Source organism: Seriola dumerili, unplaced genomic scaffold (genome assembly GCF_002260705.1).
Source record: "Seriola dumerili isolate Sdu_G_001 unplaced genomic scaffold, Sdu_1.0 BDQW01000258.1, whole genome shotgun sequence".
NCBI classification, from domain to species: domain Eukaryota; kingdom Metazoa; phylum Chordata; class Actinopteri; order Carangiformes; family Carangidae; genus Seriola; species Seriola dumerili.
In genome coordinates this window covers 1,578,408-1,597,055 of record NW_019174513.1, presented here as the reverse complement: position 1 = coordinate 1,597,055, position 18,648 = coordinate 1,578,408, and the positions used below count along the sequence as shown (strand labels likewise).

General features: G+C 40.0%; 4 protein-coding genes across 5 annotated transcripts; 2 read left to right on the top strand and 2 right to left on the bottom strand.

Annotated features, from left to right (window-relative positions):
* Nucleotides 1-58: 58 nt before the first annotated feature.
* isoc2 (isochorismatase domain containing 2) lies at nt 59-2,962 on the bottom strand. Of its 2 annotated transcripts, none has more exons than XM_022756732.1 (7): nt 2,944-2,962; nt 2,379-2,459; nt 1,618-1,742; nt 1,280-1,492; nt 878-948; nt 642-759; nt 59-220 (listed from the first exon to the last, which is right to left on the bottom strand). In XM_022756732.1, coding segments are annotated over exons 2-7 (594 nt in total). In that variant the 5' UTR covers nt 2,380-2,459; nt 2,944-2,962; the 3' UTR covers nt 59-154. The 2 variants fall into 2 exon arrangements, with proteins under 2 accessions (XP_022612453.1, XP_022612452.1); XM_022756731.1 differs by lacking the exon at nt 2,944-2,962 and adding an exon at nt 2,648-2,739.
* Nucleotides 2,799-6,126, top strand: atg12 (autophagy related 12). The gene is made up of 4 exons (XM_022756733.1): nt 2,799-2,911; nt 4,558-4,694; nt 4,814-4,876; nt 5,914-6,126. Exons 1-4 carry the CDS (start codon nt 2,818-2,820, stop codon nt 5,971-5,973), a joined length of 354 nt encoding a protein of 117 aa, XP_022612454.1. The 5' UTR covers nt 2,799-2,817; the 3' UTR covers nt 5,974-6,126.
* A 3,049-nt stretch (nt 6,127-9,175) lies between these two features.
* Nucleotides 9,176-13,281, top strand: LOC111230142 (germ cell-specific gene 1-like protein). The gene is made up of 6 exons (XM_022756745.1): nt 9,176-9,371; nt 11,687-11,869; nt 12,051-12,098; nt 12,258-12,410; nt 12,580-12,691; nt 12,790-13,281. The coding sequence occupies exons 1-6, from the start codon at nt 9,176-9,178 to the stop codon at nt 13,160-13,162; spliced, it is 1,065 nt and encodes a 354-aa protein (XP_022612466.1). The 3' UTR covers nt 13,163-13,281.
* Nucleotides 13,282-14,461: 1,180 nt separating this feature from the next.
* On the bottom strand, nt 14,462-18,313 carry LOC111230143 (visinin-like). Its single transcript, XM_022756746.1, has 4 exons — nt 18,285-18,313; nt 17,640-18,162; nt 15,490-15,601; nt 14,462-15,028 (listed from the first exon to the last, which is right to left on the bottom strand). The coding sequence occupies exons 2-4, from the start codon at nt 18,018-18,020 to the stop codon at nt 14,940-14,942; spliced, it is 582 nt and encodes a 193-aa protein (XP_022612467.1). The 5' UTR covers nt 18,021-18,162; nt 18,285-18,313; the 3' UTR covers nt 14,462-14,939.
* Nucleotides 18,314-18,648: the final 335 nt, after the last annotated feature.

Below are 18,648 nucleotides of genomic sequence, written 5' to 3'. Positions count from 1 at the left end.
TCAAGGCATGAGGGTTTGATTCAGAGACATAAATAGAGAAGCACAGCAGCAGCACTAATTCAAAGTAGCAGCATCACTTTATTGAAGTAATTCATCAGTATGTTGGAAGCAGTGAAACAGTGTTTATGAAACAGAATGACAGGTGATGATGTCGCTACAGAGCACTGAAGAAGGCAAGGAGGCCGGTGTCAGGAGACGGGTGAGCCAAGAGCTTCTGGATCTGCCAATAAAGTTGATAAAAATATATGTATTAGTCACTTTCATTACTTAGACTGTCAGTATGCTCAGAATGAAATCAATTTTGGCATGTTTGCAAAGGCAAGATGGCAGTTTTACAACCACGAAAATGCACTACATTTGGGTTTGATCACTGCAGAGTGAAGTCTCACTGCACCCTAGTATACAGTCACCTGTAACTGGTTAACAGTGTCAGTGATAAAGGTTGTAGGCAGTTTATTTTTGGCAGCCCTGAAGTTGCAGCTGCAGACTGGAAATTTATTTGCATAACTGTTTGGGACAGGAGTCTGAGGAACCGCCAAATATGTTTTCCTTTGGCGCATACTCTCAAGAATATCTTTATGACACATCTAAACAAACAAAAATAATTCATGAGTGCAGCACAGAGCAGCTGCAGTGAGCACCTCCTTGAAGTTGGGGTGTTTGGCGTCTTGGACCAGCTGCAGCAGGACGGCCTCTGTGGTGGTGAGGTAAGCTCCGCTCTGCTTCAGTCGGGACAGAGCAAACAAACGGTCCGTCTGGCTGTGGAGGGAGACACAAAAGTCTGTAGTTACATACATAACTACCGTTCGCACATAAAGGACAAAAAACTATATGATGTAGGTGATGACAATGTTGTATAACAATACAACACAGATACCTTCTGGATGAGACGGCATCAGCCACAATATGAACCTCCATTCCCTTTTCAAGCAGGTCAAAGGTTGTGCACTATGGAAAAGACAGGGAGCAGAGGTTTTCCCACCAAACTCATCATTCATTAACTAAAACTGTGGAAACTCTGTGGCACACTAACCTAGAAAAACCAACATAATCAGAAAAAAGCATAGTTACATTACTTGATGATCGATCTGTCACCTCAACCCCTCCCTCATTCTCAAATCATTTTTAAGGGTAATAGTTTATGCAGCATAAATATACACACAAGGGTTCATATTCACTTTAAAATTATCTTTAAAATGTTAAGAGGTTGTTTCACTAATCCTTTAAATATCTTAAAGGACACTGGATAAAAAAAAAGGGTTTCTGGGAAAAAACTTACTGCGATACATGCATGTGCCTCTATTCCACACAGTATAGCCTGTTTGGGGTTTCCAAGGGCCTGCAACTCCTTCTCCACCTCCTCTATCATCATGGTGAATGATGTTTTAGCATGAGCTGTCAGGTCTGCTGCCCCCAGCTCTGGTACCGTGGGACCCAAACCTTTAGGGTACTGCTCTGTCAAGATGGGGGGGATGCCCAGAACGCGACTGGCCTGTGAGTCAGAGGAGAGAGCAGGCAGATTTAATCCAATCCATTAAAATAATAAATATTTATAGGCTGATAATTGGGTCAACTGTAGGACACTGAGGTAGTTGGGTGAAGGTGAGTGTAACCAACCTGGAGCAATCTGGCTGCATTACTGACAATGTTGGTGAACTGAAAGATGTTGGGTCTGAACTTCTCTTGCATGTCACACAGGAAGAGTACTGCATCCTTGGTGGAGAGCCTGCCAATGTTTGCCACTGAAAGAGCAAGGACACAGAAAAGAAGAAAGGGTGTTCAGAAGATAGGTGAATTTACATTACATTAACATGTTTTGTTCTAAGTATTTTGTGTACTCTTAAGGAGGAAGGAGATTTTCTTCCTTGTTAGAAATATTTCCTCCATGGTGTTGCACTGTGTTGTTCACAAAGAGACCAAACAGATTCATAGCTGAGCAAGAGCAAAGTCACAGAAAATACCAAATTGTGTTCAAAAGTTACATGAATTGATATAAGATGTTTTGTTCGCACCATCACTGGATAAATGCAAGGATCATTTGTTGAGGATGATGGGCCAGTAAACATCATAATGGCACTGAGGGGAAGAATAACACTTGAAGAAATAAGCCTAAAATGTCATATTTGCAAGTTAGGGTCTATTTATTCTTCTATTTAAGTATTATTTGACTAACGAACTTCTACGTATGTGGTGCATTTTGTGTGTAACTAAGGAGGAAAAGGGATTTCTTCCTTGTAAGAAATGTTTCCTTCGTGGTGTTGCATTGTGTTGTTAACAATGAAACCAAACAGTTTCATAGCTAAACACAAATGAACTGGAGAAAGCTGCGAAAATGTCACATCATTTCAAAGAGTTTTAACATGAGAAAGCTGACTTACTGTTGTTGCTTGAATGGTCCAAATGTGTGGCGACAGAAGTTCAACTGTTAGGTTAAAGTATTATTTCCCATGTAACGCCCCCTGTGTCATTGGAAACCAACACAAAATGTAGTAGTTTTACTTGAAAGTGACAAAGAAAAAAAATGAATTAAATATTAAACAAAAACAGCATATCACGAGATTAATCAAATATACTAACAGCAACTGAATTCGTCATGAAACAACTACGTTATTATCAAATATATTCCAAAGTCAAAATAATAACTAACCTAGCATTTAGCTAAGAAGAACAAGTTCAAGCACTGTCCTCCTAGAATCGTATTGACCAATAGGATTGCGTGTTGTTGAGATTGATGTTTCTCTGAACCAATAACAGCCAGAGTACGTCGCCATTCGCCTCGGAAGGAACCGCAAGCAAACCAGAAGTGCTCCCCTGAAGATGTCTGACAATGCAGAATCCCCAACAGAAACGCAAAAAGAGGAGTCACAGCCACCGTCAGACGACTCGAAGGCGAACGAAGAGAAGATAAAAAGTAAGAAAGTGTTACATATCAAAAGCAATCACCTGTTTACTATTACGGTTGCTGATACTGAAGAAAACAAACCAGTTCGTGTGACGTGACAAACGATTGACAGAGATTTTGGCCAATAGGGTGCTGGTTTGTTTCAGCTCAACCAGTAAACATTAAGCTTTCTAACATGTGGTACTACCGGTTTGGGGCATGGCTAAAGCTAATGCTAATATTTATTAAGGCAATATATCATCTTTTTCACTGATAGGTCACATATTGTTACAGAGAGACTGTTTGGTCCCTAATTTATCAATTATCTTTTACGCTTATGCCAATAGCAACTTCATATCTTGTGCCTAAGGATAAGTTAATAAAGCTAAGTTAGCTTGAAACTGTCAAACTGTCAGTTTACTGAAAATTTCTAGCCTCGCGTTTTGGGCTTTCTTCAGTTTGTTCAAGAATCGCTAGAAATACTCTTTTTACATTTTCATCTTTACTGCAAGTCCCTGTCTGTAGCATTTACAAGCAGTACATACACATTTAACAAGTAGGTTATAACGCACTATAATGTAGTTGTAAGAAGATTAAGGACATTTTAAGTGTTTACTAATGAACAATATTCGTCAGCAGTTATAACTTCCCCTATGAAGATATGTTTGTATTATTACAACTGTGTTTTACTATGCTGATTATCTGTTTAGGCAGCAGCTCCACTAATCGTCAGGTCACTAATTTGTCAGATACACTAATAAACATTGTAATGTGTTGCAAACAATTAATAAATGTTTATATATCAATTATAAATGCTAACTATGGGGTTTTAAAGTTAATTACCACATTTCTATTCAAGGTTGTCTTTCACTCTCAGTTATTTGAGAAAACAATATTGGCGTCTTTGCCTATACTTTATACATACATGCAAAAACTTATATGTTATTATCAACCTTCAATGAAACCATTTCAGAGTCACATCAGGGTCAGCAAGACAGCATCTTCATTCATCTTCATTCAGTTATATCACCAAAATTTTTATTCTGACCTATTAATATTACTAGGTGTTAAGATTTTGAAAAAAAAAAATCATATTACAGTAAGTAAAAATGGATACCAGTAAATAAAGGACACCTGCAAAATGACTGTCATTCATCATGTATAGTATATAAGAATCAGATACAGGTAAATGCCGATTTAACTAGCTTGTATGTACATTCATTTTGTAAATAGGGCTCAGTTATGTTGTTTGTGTACAATGTTCGAAACCTGAGCTATAACTTGAACGAGATCTGTGGAGCATAAGATAGGACATTTTGAACACACCACATGCAATTATTTAAGATTCTCCACAGATACAAACACATTACAAAACATTTTAATAAATCAATACAGAAAACAATCAGGGAATTAAAATAATTTAAATGAATATCAGAAGGAAATATTACACAAAAAGAACTGCCCATTATAGAGGCATGCAATTCTGCTGTAATTTCTCATATGCCTTAAAGGAAGACGGCTGTCATAGTTCTTGTTTTCACTGTAGATTTGACAACACGTCCATGAATTTAACAAGCACTTCATGAGAAATCTCCCTTAACAGTTCAAGTTTAGATTTGCCTGGACTTGTCTGAGTGACAGCAGCACTTTCACTTTTATTTTTTCCATTTTTATAGTTGATGTGTTGTTGAAGGCAGTTGGAGACACTCCTATAATGAAAACAAAGAAGTGGGCAGTAGATCGGGGGAGGACGGTACAGTCCCTGGCTCAGTTCATCTCTCGTTTCCTCAAGCTTGATGCCAACGAACAACTAGTAAGAGATACATTTGTTCCCTGACTTGTTCATGCCCCAAAATCATGACTTGGACGGAGGCTTCCATGCTTCAGCTCTTTCAAGTCTTTACACATGATGTCATCTCTTTTTTCTTTCAGTTCATCTATGTTAACCAATCTTTTGCCCCCTCACCGGATCAAGAAGTAGGGGTCCTCTTTGATGTGAGTACATACAAGCACCATACAACTTTTAATTCCCTGTGATTGTAGTGTGTTATGGACTTACACCCTATTTTCCTTAACCTAAACAATAGTCACAATGTGTATGTGTGTAAATATGCTCATTTTTGACCTTGGGAACACTATGTGTAACTAAATAATCTCAACTCCAAAGTCCACTTATTAGCTTTTTCTCAGCTTTTAACCACACAATCGACAAATAGATGCTCCATTCCAGTTCCATTCATTGATGAAGAACATGAGATGCGGTTGAAAGCTTAGAGAAGCTAATAACTGGACATTTGAGTTGTTAAACAAATGTAAACCATGTCTCTACATACAACTGCAACATGCACATGTACACACAAGAGATGAGTTTATTCACGCTCACTAGACTATTTTCCAACAACATAAATTTAAGTCTTTTTTGGTTTGTTTGATGTATTCTGTAAGTGAAGCAAAGGTACGGGGCTTTATCAGTGATTACAGATGAGACATTTTTTCAGGATATTAATCTTCTTAACAATCTAATTTACAGTAGACATGAAGTACAGACATGTTCTAACGATAAATGTAAGTCTTGTCAGGCTTCATCTGGGAAGAGATTTTGGATACTTAACCACAGCATAAATTATCTTTACCATTGATATAGTCTCTTTATTGAAATATTAGAATTGGGTCCAGCCCATAGAGGTGAATGGGTCATGTGGTGCACTGACCAGCAGAGGGGGCAATAATTTGGAAGCACCATGGGAACACTTACTAAAATCCTCTGCCACTGATTAATGTCTAGATAAGTAACCGCAAAGACCTCAAAGTCCAGAATTCACAGTGGCCATTTGGTCATCCCTCTGCTCTCACTACTTGACAGCTCAAAATCTGATAAAATGTGTGTTTTCTTAAGGCTGAAAAATCAAGTCAGTTAACATCTGAAAGTGTTTATCAGTTAAGTAATTTTGGAGCTATAATGAAAAATCACTTCAGGGTTGTTTTATTTAATATTTACCTTTATGTCTTCTCTCTCTTTGTCTCTCTTTCAGTGTTTTGGTAGCGATGGCAAGCTGGTTCTACATTACTGTAAATCTCAAGCCTGGGGTTAAACTCCTTTTCCACAACTCAATTTTTTTGAACTCTCCTTTTTTTAATTCATCCTCCAAACATGCACATAACATTATCTTTGCTTCTTTTCCATTTGTTTTCTTTCAGGTTTTATGTATATACAAACTGTAAATAAATTATTGTGACAATGCAAAGCTCTTTCCACTGTTTTTTTTTTTTTCTCCTTTTCTTTTTAGGCGCCATATTTAGCACCCAAAAATAAACACTTAACTCGTGGGCACAGGATTTGGCTTTGCACATTGCTGGTGCTGATTAGAGGAAAAGCACAAGAGAGAGTCCATTCATATGGATGTTGGCTCACCGTTTCATCCACCCTCTTTTTGTGATAATTAAATACCAGCATAAAGATAAAGTTGTAATGTAGTGGAACTTGAACCAGTCATAAAGGTTTCAGGAGGTTGAGATGGAATCACCTCTGAGCAGGGACAGACATAGGATGAGAGGGGGCACTGCAGTAACAGATGGACTTAGAGGGATTACATGATTCAGGATGGGTTTGTGACATAAATTCCCAAGAAAGACAGAAAAGAGAGTAGAGTGGCGTGGAGACAGACAGTTGCTCCACCAGTCTTGCATCTCCATTCGTCTATTGGCCAGGAGGATTAAAGGGGGAAGTGCAGCTGGAGAGGTAAGGGTCACTGATGCTCATCCTGGAGGAGGAAAAGTGGTGACACATTCAGAGGGAAAACACGAAGAGGGCAGTGACACGGAGAATCAGTTGAAGATGGAGCAACTAAAAGCAAGTTCTTAAGGAGCTTTTTGATTTAAGGGCTCTTGAACGAGGCGGAGATAACCGAGGATTGTGGGTTCAGAGGACTGCGAGAACTGACTGTTGTTTTACTGTGGTAGTTGCTTCATGTTTGACCTGAACTGCAACACTTTGGTAGGTACTTGTCACTGATTATTTTAATTTTATTAGAGCTGAAATTGATAGTCAGTTAACAGAAAATCAAGAACTGTTTTAATAATCAATTCAGTCTACAACAAGGAAAAATACTAGTTGTTTTTTCCAGCTTCTCAAATATGAGGGTTTGATGTTTTTCTTTGCCATTTCTGATTAACTGAATAGCTTCAGGTTTTGGAGTGATGTACAGATAAAACAAGTAAGATTTCACTTCAGGCTCTGGAATAAAGAGAATTTTTCAATATTTTCTGACATAAATAGGCTGAAAAAATAATTGCTACTTACAGCCCTGAAAATAACTGAACTGTATGTTGCTTTTTTAGACTGAGTTTTAGATCTATTGATAGTTGAGATGCAGGTTAAATGAGGCAAGTGGTGTGTGTCCAATTATCTATCTGACAAACCTGTCAATGCAAACAAAAAGCAAAAAACTTGTGTTTATGACAGAATTAAGTCTATGTCGAAGAATGAATTTCCAAGATTTAGTAAGATTAAAATAACTAATATTGGCCTTAAGGTCTTCATGCTTGATGTTGGTAATTCGAGCAAAATCTTGAGTGGCTTAGTTCCAACTTGCTGATGCTGTCCTCAACTTTTACACTTTATGTTCAATATGTTACCAATCTGATAGCGAAACCAAGACTAAAGAGTAATGTCTTGACCACTTTTTAACACGAGAGAAAATGCTGGTGAGGATGTTCTGATACTGTCCCTGAGTTTTTATTTTGTCCACAACCAGAAAGAAGAAGAAGCAATTCAGTATTTATCAAGTTTATAGTTAATACAAAGAGTCACCAGAGTTACAGTATCATTATTATATATTGCCCATATATATATATATATATATATATGTTAATTAGAGTACAAACTGTACATGTCAGAAAGCACATATTGCAGACATTTAAGAAGGCCTTAGCATCTGAACATTCGGCAGATTGTCCAGATCTCTTTACTAATACAGGAAAAATTAAATGCAGATGTATACATTGAAAATGTCTGACTTTTAGCTAATGTGTGTATTTTTCATTGTCACCAATATTCAGATATCAGAAACCACTGTGATTACGTTCTTGTGTAGACCAGTGATTCATTCAACTGGTTTAATCTGTGTTCTGTTGTATTTCAGGTGCTGTGGGCCGACAGGGAGACACTGCATGAGGGAGAGAGGAAGACAGCAGACATGGTCAGAGTGCACTTCACACTAAAATGCACCTAACACAAACAGATTAAAGCAGATTATCAGGGATTACTTGCAAAATTTTCATTTAAATCTGTGGTTTATCCATAATTTCATCAAAAAAAGTAATCTCTTGTTTTTCCTCCCCTTTGTCTTGTCTTCTTAGGGTCCAGCAGTGGAGTTGATAATGAGTGGCAGGGTCAGGCCGGAGTGTGTTAATCAGGAGGCAGGAAGACTTTAGTTTCGGGCACAGGACATTACTTATTCTTCCATAACCCCTCCATACAAACAGCTGGGGGACTTATGTGACCTCAGGCAGTCTAATGACTCGTACGGACTCAAGGAACATTCAACAAAATTGAATGTCACCATATGGACACCTTGGTTTTAGTCTTTGTGTGCTCCATTGAACCGTTTACTTTCTCCCCAGGTGATGAATTACATTTAAGGATGTCCTCCATCTCCTCTTTAGTTTCCCAACTTTTAATGATAATCTGTAATATTTTTAAATGATGGTATAGTCCCACTGATCTAATACGTGCACACAAAGGGTCTGCAAGTGTTGAGGTCAGGGGATGTACGTAAGGCCACACCATTCACCCCAGCAGGATATCACGTTAAAGCTGTCTTCGCAGCATGCTGTTATGTCCTTGCATCCCACTCTTCTCCTAACGTGAACCATCGTCTACCTAAATCCTCTCTTGTTCACTTTTTTCTTCCATCTGTCCTTTCCCACGTGTATCAACTTCAGAGCATCTTATCCTGCTTCCTCTCGTCTCGCTCTGTTTATTGTCCTCTCTTTTAATCACTCAGGCTGTACAGTATCTCTTTGTCAGCTTTGTTTTGTTATCTTCTGTCAGTACTGTTACGTCACATTTATCTTTGCTTTCCATTTAAACCTGGCAGCTCATCACATCTTAAAACCACCCCAAAGCATCTGTCCCTCCCTCTCGGCTCCATCTGTGACTATATTCATACCCTCTGTCCGGTTTGTCTTATTTCCGCATCCAGTCTCCCCCTTCTGCTCCCTCTTTACATCACTTTTTCCCCCCACTCCCTCTCTCTAACCATCCCCCTTGCTTCCCCCTTCTCTTGTGTGGCCATGCTGGAGCGTATGTCCCGTCGCTCTCGCTCCCTGCTCTCCCTGACCTTGACCACTCTGGCTCTGGCCCTCTCCATCCTGGCTCTCTGCACCTCCTACTGGTGTGAGGGCACTCACAAGGTGGTCAAGCCCCTCTGCCTGTCGCCCGTCAAAATGAAGAACTGCGGTCAGAACAACAGCGAGCCTTACACCACAGGTACTGAGATGTCACACTGTCCCCTCTACACATCAACAAGTGTTTTCTGCAGATTGCTTTCCAATGCTTTACTGTTTCTCTTTATTCTGTTAAGTATACTGTAACTTAGATTGCTCTTATACTATTGTTATTGGGCCTTGGACACAAATTTGTACACATACATCTATTTATGCAAGCAGCTCCCCTCTGATTTTTAATTATTTGTGTCTCAACATAGCATTCACGTATGCAGGCAGGGTGCAGAGGTGCAATTATTTATCAATTTATTTAACTATTTTTAGCATGTAATGCATAGCCATGCTGCAAGGATTGTTCTACTTAGGACTAACTAACAAGTATTCAGAGTATTCAAATAACAACAAATATGTTAATGACAGCATCGCGAGAAGTATTTGCATCCTTTGTTTTAGTAAAAGCAGCAATACCAAGTCATAATGCAGACACAACCTCAAACTGTTCTTAAGTACTTGAGTAAATGTACTTAGTTAGTATGGTGAGCAGGAACAGTCAGAGCGTGAAGCTTTCACCTCCTGTCAGGCAGGAACAAGTGGATACAGCTACAACATACAGGACCTGACTACAGTCGAACTAGATCTGTGACGAGTGGGGAAAAGTTTCCTGGCGACTAATCCCAAATTCTGCTGCAACACATTCACGGGCATGTAACAGTTTGTTATCGGCAGCATGAGTTCATGGATTCATCCTACCTTGCGTCAACAGTCATGTGACGTTCTCTCGGCATTCGGCTTTTGTAACAGTCAGCCACAGGTTTTCAGACAGATAGTCTGAGCAGGATCATTGTTTTAGCAGGTTGTCAGCTGGCTCTTGGTGTTCATCATGGACTTTTTCATGAAAAACAGATGGAGTTTCCTCACAGTCCAAACTTAATCTGCTGATGAAGCCCATGAAAAAGCTCTGGAAGAAGCTAACAAGTGTGACTTTTTCCCTAGTTTAAGAATTAACCCTCCTGCTCAATAATCACAATGCCTGTTGAGGCATCGTGGACTTAAACATTTCTATCCAGTGTTAAATTACTGAGAATTCAAACCTTCCTTTAGGCAAACTGAGGTTGCTTACAGTACTTGATACTGGAGTACCAGATATAGTGGATACTACAAACTGTGTATACACAGTTTGTATTATGTCACATGTGTGTGTTTGTTATTGTTTATTATTGCACAAGTCTTGCAAAATGCAGCTTTCTGATGTTGACTTTACCAAAATTTTGGCCTTGACTTTTGAACCTGATTACAAGTATGGAACTTGATCTTTGCACTCTGCATAACAACCAGTACCTGGGACTAATCCGGCTGGATGAACTGACAGGCTTCCCTCCCTGAAAGTGATTGTCCTCGGTTTTGATGTATTTTAATCTCCTTTTTCCCATACTGTAGTTTGAGAGAGAATTTAATTATGGCTTAGTATTAATCTGTGGGGTGTCAGGGTGTCTCCCAAAGGTTCATTCGCCCATGGAGCAGAGGTTTACTCTGTGTGCTCCCTGGTCTTTATTTTCTCAGTAGATATGCTTAATCCACTCTGAGATTAACAGCTCTTACTGCATAAAGGAATCAACTTTTATCACTACACGTACTTTGTGTATTTGCACAAAAAGAAGATCTACCTTTACCAATGCACCAGTGCTTCTAAATCTGGTTTACAAATACACACTGGCTGCTGGTTGACAAAGCTGCATATGATTACACAGAGGCATGTTATTTTTTTTTACGGCCAGGGTGTGATTAACAGACTTGCAGATGTTTTGTGTTCACCAGTTTTGCTTCCCTCTCTCACTATGAAGTACATACTCTTTTTCATTTTCAAACGGACCTCCAGAATATCCCCAGCAACACACACCTGCATGTGTTTGACATTTAATTGTCTCTCTGACTTTTAGTGCATTAAGTTTTTGGCAAAGGAAAACACAGAGTCAGCAAACCTATTAAGATAATTGTGAAGTAGGAGTGCATTTGCAGTACGCACCTGTGTGTGTGTTTGTGTATCTGCTTGCCTACACATGCCTGTGTTTTTTTCTCATAATGGATCAGTTGTTAGAGCTCATATCTCAGAGGAAGAGGGACCTGTGTTTGTTTGATGTTTGTTTGATGTTTGCATGGTTGTGCGCCTGTGCATGTGGGTTCTAAGAAAACGCAAGTCTGGATAGGTTTGGAGAATATAGATTTCCCATGTGTGAGTGTGAGTATGACTGTATTTGTCTTTATAGTTCCAAAGAGCTTTGAAGAGCCACTAACTTAACTATCCATAACAGATATAAGCAAGTGTTCTTCTCAGCGTTGCCTTCTTGTGTTGTCACACAGAGAGTCCCACTCAGAACCCCTTCAACCGCACACTGTCTCCAGCCAGAAGGGAGGAGCTGGCCAGAATCAGACAGAGGCAGCTGGCCAACGCTGTGCACTACATCTGGGAGACGGGGGAAGACAAGTTTGCTTTCAGATACTTTCACACCGGCTTCTGGGAAAGCTGTGAGAAACACAGCGATGGTGAGACCGCAAAGCGCACGTCCAGTCATACATAACCTCGCTTACTTGAACCTGGTCAGAATATTGGTTAAGCTTTCAGGGATGTTATTTTATGTTTTAGCTTCACATACACACAAATAAATACCATTTATTCAGAGTGATGAAATGCTTTCCATCGTCCTCTTCAAACCTTTGTCTTCAGGGGAGAAATGTCGCAGCTTTATAGAGTTAACTCCAGGGGAAACACAAGGTAAGTTGTGTATCAATTAACAGTTTTCTACCGTAATATGTACATTTCTCTGTAACCCTGTAAATACTGTGATTAAATGAGTTATTTTTGTTACAGTACTATTTGAGTTTTCTGAATGGATGCGTGTGTCCGTTGTGTATGTGTTTGCACATGTCGCAGGTGTGCTCTGGCTGTCAGTGATTTCAGAGTTCACGTACATCGGCCTGCTGGGGATGGGCTTCTTACTAATGTGGCTGGAAGTTTTGTGCTCTCATAAAGAGATGCACTCGCTGAAAATCAACGCCTATGCAGCTATCTGTACCGTGCTATCAGGTGAGACGTAGTGTATCTCTCAATTTGTCATCGTTTTATTCTTTCACAATCACCTCCTCCTCCGTATATGCACAGTAATCCTGGATCTCTCCGCTCATCCGCAGTGTTCCTGGGCATGGCTAACAGTTTTTCTCTGTCTGTTTTATTGTTGGTTTCACCTCCCATGCAGGTCTTCTCGGGATGGTAGCCCATATGATGTACACCACAGTATTTCAGATGACAGTCATTGTGGGCCCCAAAGACTGGAGGCCTCAGTCCTGGGACTACGGCTGGTCATTTGCGTAAGTGTCTGTATTATTCAAACGTGTGTATTAAATGTTATTTTCATGATTGCAGTTTCTCTTCTCTCCTAACTATTCTACATATTCTCTGTTCCTAGTCTTGCGTGGGTGTCCTTCAGTTGCTGCATGGGGGCAGCCGTGGTCACGCTCAACTCCTACACAAAGACCATCATCGAGCTTCGTCGCAGACAGAGGCTACGATTGGAGGAAGCGAGAGCTGCCAGTCACGCCCCAGCCTATGATGAGGTCGTTCCAGGGGGCGGGCTCTACTCTGTCAGCGGCCTACTGCAGTGTCCAGACGGCATGATTGATGTGTCGTGGGCCCCGAACGGCAGCATGGTTGGAATGGGGAATGGGGATGTACCAACGCTGGTTTTGGTAGGAGGCTGTGGGCCAGAGGGGTGTGAAGACTGTGAGAGAGAGATGGATGAGATGGAGGAGGCCATGGACCGAGTTGATTCACCTTGTTAGGGAGTCACATATATCCATCAACTAAAAGGGTTGAAAAACTTTAAAAGAGGAAAAGACACTGTCACCGTGCTGGAGACGGATCAGTGTGAGCAAACAGATTTCTTTTCTTCCACTTTGACTTTCAGTGAACTTGGGGACGAACCAACCAGGCTGGAAGGCCAATGAAATCAAAACATATCAAAATATAAAGACTACATTGTATGTATAGGTCACACTAACATGCAAGAGTGCATGTTTTCTGGGTATTTCTCAGTGCCTCATGGTAGGAAAGTAAATTTGTCTCCATATGTAAATGTATATAAATGTTTATATTATTTTAATGTTTATATATTAACTTGCAATATATCAGGATGACAGTCATCCCAATGATCATTTCATTATATACACAGGATGGATGTTTCTTTTCCCGGTGATACCCAACAGAGCAGCCTGTCCTTTAAGACTAAATATACAATATATACTCATTAATCTGAGCGGGACACTCAACATGTTTCCTTTTTCAAAGTCTTCTCCCTCTATGACAAACTTTTGACGGTTGCAAAATTTCGATTCAATGCATAAAATACCAGAGGCCACAACAAACGCAGTCTCTCCACAGACACACAGACAAACCCATAAGACAGACACATAGAGATAGAAAGATTACAGAGATTTTAAAAAGTCTGCTCTCTGATGTTGAACAGAAGATTATGTGTAAACCAGTAATCCCGAGTTGGATGGAAAGAAGGAGGAACAGAGTGAAGAGATGGGAGGCATGTGAAAGGATGGAGATGGAGAGGGAGGCGGGGGTGGAGGGGCAGGGGAGGGGCAGGTTGTGGGGGGTCAGAAATGAAGTTGGAAAGAAATGCAGGCACGCTCACCCATGAACTGCAAACACACACACATACACACACACACACACATACACATACACACACACACACACACACGCACCACGCATCATGAGAACATCACACTTTCAGGGAAATAATGGTTTACAAATGGATTTTACTTAATATGTTACTCTTCATATTATACAGGAAATTATTTCTAAGGTTAAATAAATGGACCTTAATTTACCTCAAATGTCAATAGGTTATACATTTGGGATAATCTTGGATTTAGTGTCTGGGATAAATAAATAAAAAAACTGAAACTTAAAACCTAAAGCTCCATTTTTGTCAACCACCAGCATTATATTACACAGTATGTTTCTAGGTCAAAGAGGAATTTATTGTTTTCTGGGGAAGATAAATAAATTGATTTTCAAAGCACAGATGTATGAGAAAACCTTTAATTTATTGTACAGTGAATAGAGTACAACACTTGTAAACTACAACTCTATATTAAGACATCTCAAAGTCTGTAAAAAAGCTAACAAGCTAATATCTGGTATGATACTTGTCATTAACAATCAGTTTCTCCAGAGCCAAAATGTCACTTAAAGCATTTAGAGGTTAACAATATGATATGTATCGGCTCAATATGGTCATCATAAACGTATCTTTTTGTCTGTACACATTTTGAAACACTATTTTGCCTCTACTATTCTCTATTTGATATAAATTCATGGACAAAAACAGAAGTAAATCAATGTCACATAATGGAGAGTGACTAAAAAGTTAGTTGCAACCAAGACACTGCAGAAAAGAGTATTTACACAGAGGAGTTGGGTGGATTAAAGCAGAGGGGAGAGAAAAAGTACGAGGCTTTTAAGGGAAGAAGGAAAACAAAAGTTTTGAAAGTATAGAAAGAGCCTAATTAAAGAAAGAAGAAGAGGGGATAAGTGAGACTGACTTTACTGTTTGATCGGTTCATAGTGGATAAGACGCATTGCATTCTCATTTTCAATCACTCCTTTGATGAACTCTCCCTCAGCCAGTCGCTCTATAAGGAAAAAGGAGAGAAAAAGGAGAGGTTATAGTAGGTAACAAACCAGGCACACAGCGAGGAATGTGGGGTAAACATGAGGCTCCGTAATGACTCTGTATCTCAGTTGAGAAATCTGGTCTTATCTCTGAGTGGGTGTGTGACAGTAGCATGCAATGCACTGGAGTCACTTAAGGTTTCATGGTCCATGGCTGGTACATACATAATAAAGCTCGCATTACACAAGTGATGCTGTAACTGGGGGTGTGCCCCCAGGTGGATTTATTGCTTGTGTTATTGTTAAGCCAAACAGCTGATTGTAAAATGTAATCTTCGCCACAGGATGTGGGAACAGCTGCAGAAGGAAAGGTAGTAAGAGCTTACACTGATTTTATCTCTCTATTATAAGTACGTAGTGGTGAGGACACAAAGGCCTATCATGCACCGTACACGTGTTGCATGTGTGGTATTTCCCTCACCGTTGTCTTTCTTTTCAAAGTAAGCCCACAGCTTGTTGGCTCTCTTCTCGGGTGTGTTCTCATCCTCTGGTAGCTTGCTCTGCTCCTCCTTGGGGATCAGCTTAAATATGGCCTGAGAGGGGGGTTGGGTATAAAATGGGTATCATGATAATGCTGCATCTTTTCTCTCACACAAATATGTACAGAACGTCAACACAGCACAAAAAAACAAATGTGTGGAAGCCAAGAAACATGTGGACATATGAGTTTTATCAAGCCTCTGATGTAAAACAATTTGATATTTACAGAAAAGCTACAAGCCTGCATTTTCTCCTTATGTTTCTGTTGTTACTCACTGTGAACTCTTTGCAATTTGGCTGAACACAAACAAATCAAGGTGCCTACAATTCAGTCCACTAGTTATGTCAATGCAATCAGCCCACGGCAGAAACATTCAGGCCTGTGTGTCATTATTCAGAGATACTTAATCTGCAATGGGCCACTTAGAATCCAGCAGATTGTTAAATGACTAAATGACTGTGCACTTTAGGTTCAGGACTTTAAGTGTGTGTCCCACTTAGAGAGGAAGAACTCATCTCCCACATTTAAGACACCTAGATTAACATGGATTAGTGCCAAGACTCAGGCCACAGGCCAAACACCAAGATGTCATCTCTTTTCTCTCTGGACTCTCCCTCCATCTTGCCCCTCAGATCTTGTGGTCTGTACAGAAACAAACTGTGAGCTTGTCGATAACCAGGTTGTGAGGTTGTAGTTTGTTATAAAAATAAAACCAAGCAGCGTGAAACAGCTGCTTACTCTCTAATGAAGTAAACTTGACCCTATTTACACCGTTGTCTGGCCAGCCTGTGTAGTATACTATACTGAACTCATTTAGCCTCTAATTTCTTACATCTAGAACAGACCAGATCTTTCATGATTGTTCTGCAGTGTAATTGTTACTGTGTATATACAGGGGGGTTCAGCTAGTCACTAACGGGAAAGTGATCTCAGACTTTTGGACCCCACTGCAGCTGATCTGTCTTTAACTACCTCTAGGGTGTTTTGCAGATTAGGAACAATCTAATTTTGTTGTCGGTTTTTAAACTTCTAGCAGGGCTTTAAAATGCAGCCATTTTGCTTTGTGGTTGTAAACATGATGCATATGGACTCGGGCCAGTTGGCCAGGAATTAAATCCCATTACAATGCCAGCTGGATTCTTGGCTGATCTGTCTAAACCTCTTACAATTCTATATCATTTGTCTTGAAAACAGAAGATAAAAAACTTCACATCCTCCATCACACTCAGTTTTGATTATTTGAAAACAATAAGTTACAATTATTCTATATTATGGCATACAATCAAAAGTGACAGCCTTGACAGCAGTTTGGATTAGACTCAGGGATGGTGAGACTTTCTGCTGGCGGTGCAGTTCTAGAGTAGCCTTGTTTAAGAGTAGGACTGCCTATATTGTCTGAGAGCTAAACCTGTTATCACAGAGATTATCAGGAGTTTGAGGCTCAAATAAGATGGCTAATTGGGCTGGCAATTAGGACGGGGACCTACATGGCCACTTTCCAACAAATAGCAACACATCTTGGATGGAGCTTAAATGAGGTGGACAAAATAACAGCAAAACCTGGCAATGCACTGCAGTCCAATAATAATACAGCTACCAACCTCAATGTTGATGCCACAGAATCAAACCAACACTTCACTGACATAGAACATTCAGGAAAATTGAACCTTGTAAGCTTTAATGTTAGATTGCATTATGTCATTTTTTCCTGTAATATTTTCCTTCCACAATTTAGAATAAAACCCTTTCCTGAGGAGCATGAGCAAGAGAATGGCTTGGACTTCTGATATTATCCACTCGCATAGATAATTATTATGGTGAAACAAAATTAATCTTCTGTATCAAGCACTCTCAAGTCAGTCCACAACTATCTCTGATAACTTTTGGGAGAATATTAAAAATCCAAAATGAGATACATGTTTAGAAATTGATCTGTCAGAAAAGATAAAATGTTTGGATCAAGATCATCACGCGGTAGAAACTGTGGATAACACTAACTGCTGCTTGTTACACTAGAACCATCTGATCTGAGTCACTCAGCCACTGACCATCACTCATGCCTCAAACACCACCTCGTGCAGCGCTCTCACCTGGCAGATCTCTGTCACCTCTGTCTTGTTGATGTATCCGTTCTTGTCTACATCAAACAGCGAGAAGGCCCACTCCAGTTTCCGGGTCGTCTTGCCAGTGGAGGTCATGTGCAGAGCAATGATGTACTCCTTGAAGTCCAAAGTGCCGTCGTCATTGGTGTCAAAGGAGCGAAACACATGCCGTGCGTAGCTCTTGGCGTCGCTCTCAGGGAAGAAGCGGGTGTAGATCTCCTCAAACTCCTCTGGAGTTATGCGTCCCGTCGGGCACTGCTTCTGAAAGTTTTCATACCACTGGCAGATCTCATTTTCAGTGAATTTGGTGCTGAGCTTGAGGTCCTCCAGGATCTCTTTTGATAATGCGCTACTGGTAGTATTTCCCATGGTAGTTGCTCACAGTGTCTTAGTAATGTGTCAGTTCTGTCAAACTCCCTGGCAAGTATTTGCCACTTTTTCACTTTCTTCACAGGCTTTCCTCTCCTGTTCCACCTGACTGTCTCCTTAGTCCAAAATATATTCTTCACAACTGGCAAAAAAAAGCAATATGATTTAGAAATGTGACACAATCTGCTCATGACAACTTGAGATTAGTTGCACTACTCAGTAAATAACACTGTCAGGATGGTCAAAACCGTGGAGAAATCTTACCTGTGTGCTGAGTGGGCAGGCAATGGCAGGAGAATAGAGTGTCTGTCTTGACAGTAAGACAGTGAGAGATAAGGAGGGCAGGGGGAAACTCACTCCTACGGTGGATGACTGGGTTAATTCTGTTAATGCGGGATTTAAAGTGGCTGAGCTTTGACTGAAATGAACCCCCACATCCTAATTTTCTCTATGGGTCTGGAAGTCTAGAAATATCTATTGTATATGACCACACTGGGTTCATTCTTCTGTTCATTTATTTATACAGACTGAGTCATTGGTATGTAGTGTTGTGGTGTTTTATCCAAGAATTTAATAATCTTATTTAATAACGAAATACTAATCATTTACCAGAGGGTCAGGGGCATTT

Bases quoted from the DNA above. Each gene is read 5' to 3' on its own strand.
- isoc2 (XM_022756732.1), bottom strand. The intron at 1,493-1,617 runs GTTGGTTACACT...TCTGACTCACAG, and splicing joins ATGCAGCCAGATTGCTCCAG to GCCAGTCGCGTTCTGGGCAT. The intron at 760-877 runs GTATCTGTGTTG...CTCCCTCCACAG, and splicing joins GATGCCGTCTCATCCAGAAG to CCAGACGGACCGTTTGTTTG.
- atg12 (XM_022756733.1), top strand. From the start codon at position 2,818: ATGTCTGACAATGCAGAATCCCCAACAGAAACGCAAAAAGAGGAGTCA. The intron at 4,695-4,813 runs GTAAGAGATACA...TTTTTCTTTCAG, and splicing joins TTGATGCCAACGAACAACTA to TTCATCTATGTTAACCAATC. The intron at 4,877-5,913 runs GTGAGTACATAC...TCTCTCTTTCAG, and splicing joins AAGTAGGGGTCCTCTTTGAT to TGTTTTGGTAGCGATGGCAA.
- LOC111230142 (XM_022756745.1), top strand. From the start codon at position 9,176: ATGCTGGAGCGTATGTCCCGTCGCTCTCGCTCCCTGCTCTCCCTGACC. The intron at 9,372-11,686 runs GTACTGAGATGT...GTTGTCACACAG, and splicing joins CAGCGAGCCTTACACCACAG to AGAGTCCCACTCAGAACCCC. The intron at 12,099-12,257 runs GTAAGTTGTGTA...CACATGTCGCAG, and splicing joins AACTCCAGGGGAAACACAAG to GTGTGCTCTGGCTGTCAGTG.
- LOC111230143 (XM_022756746.1), bottom strand. From the start codon at position 18,020: ATGGGAAATACTACCAGTAGCGCATTATCAAAAGAGATCCTGGAGGAC. The intron at 15,602-17,639 runs GTGAGAGCGCTG...CCCCCCTCTCAG, and splicing joins AGGTGACAGAGATCTGCCAG to GCCATATTTAAGCTGATCCC. The intron at 15,029-15,489 runs GTGAGGGAAATA...TTTTCCTTATAG, and splicing joins CTTTGAAAAGAAAGACAACG to AGCGACTGGCTGAGGGAGAG.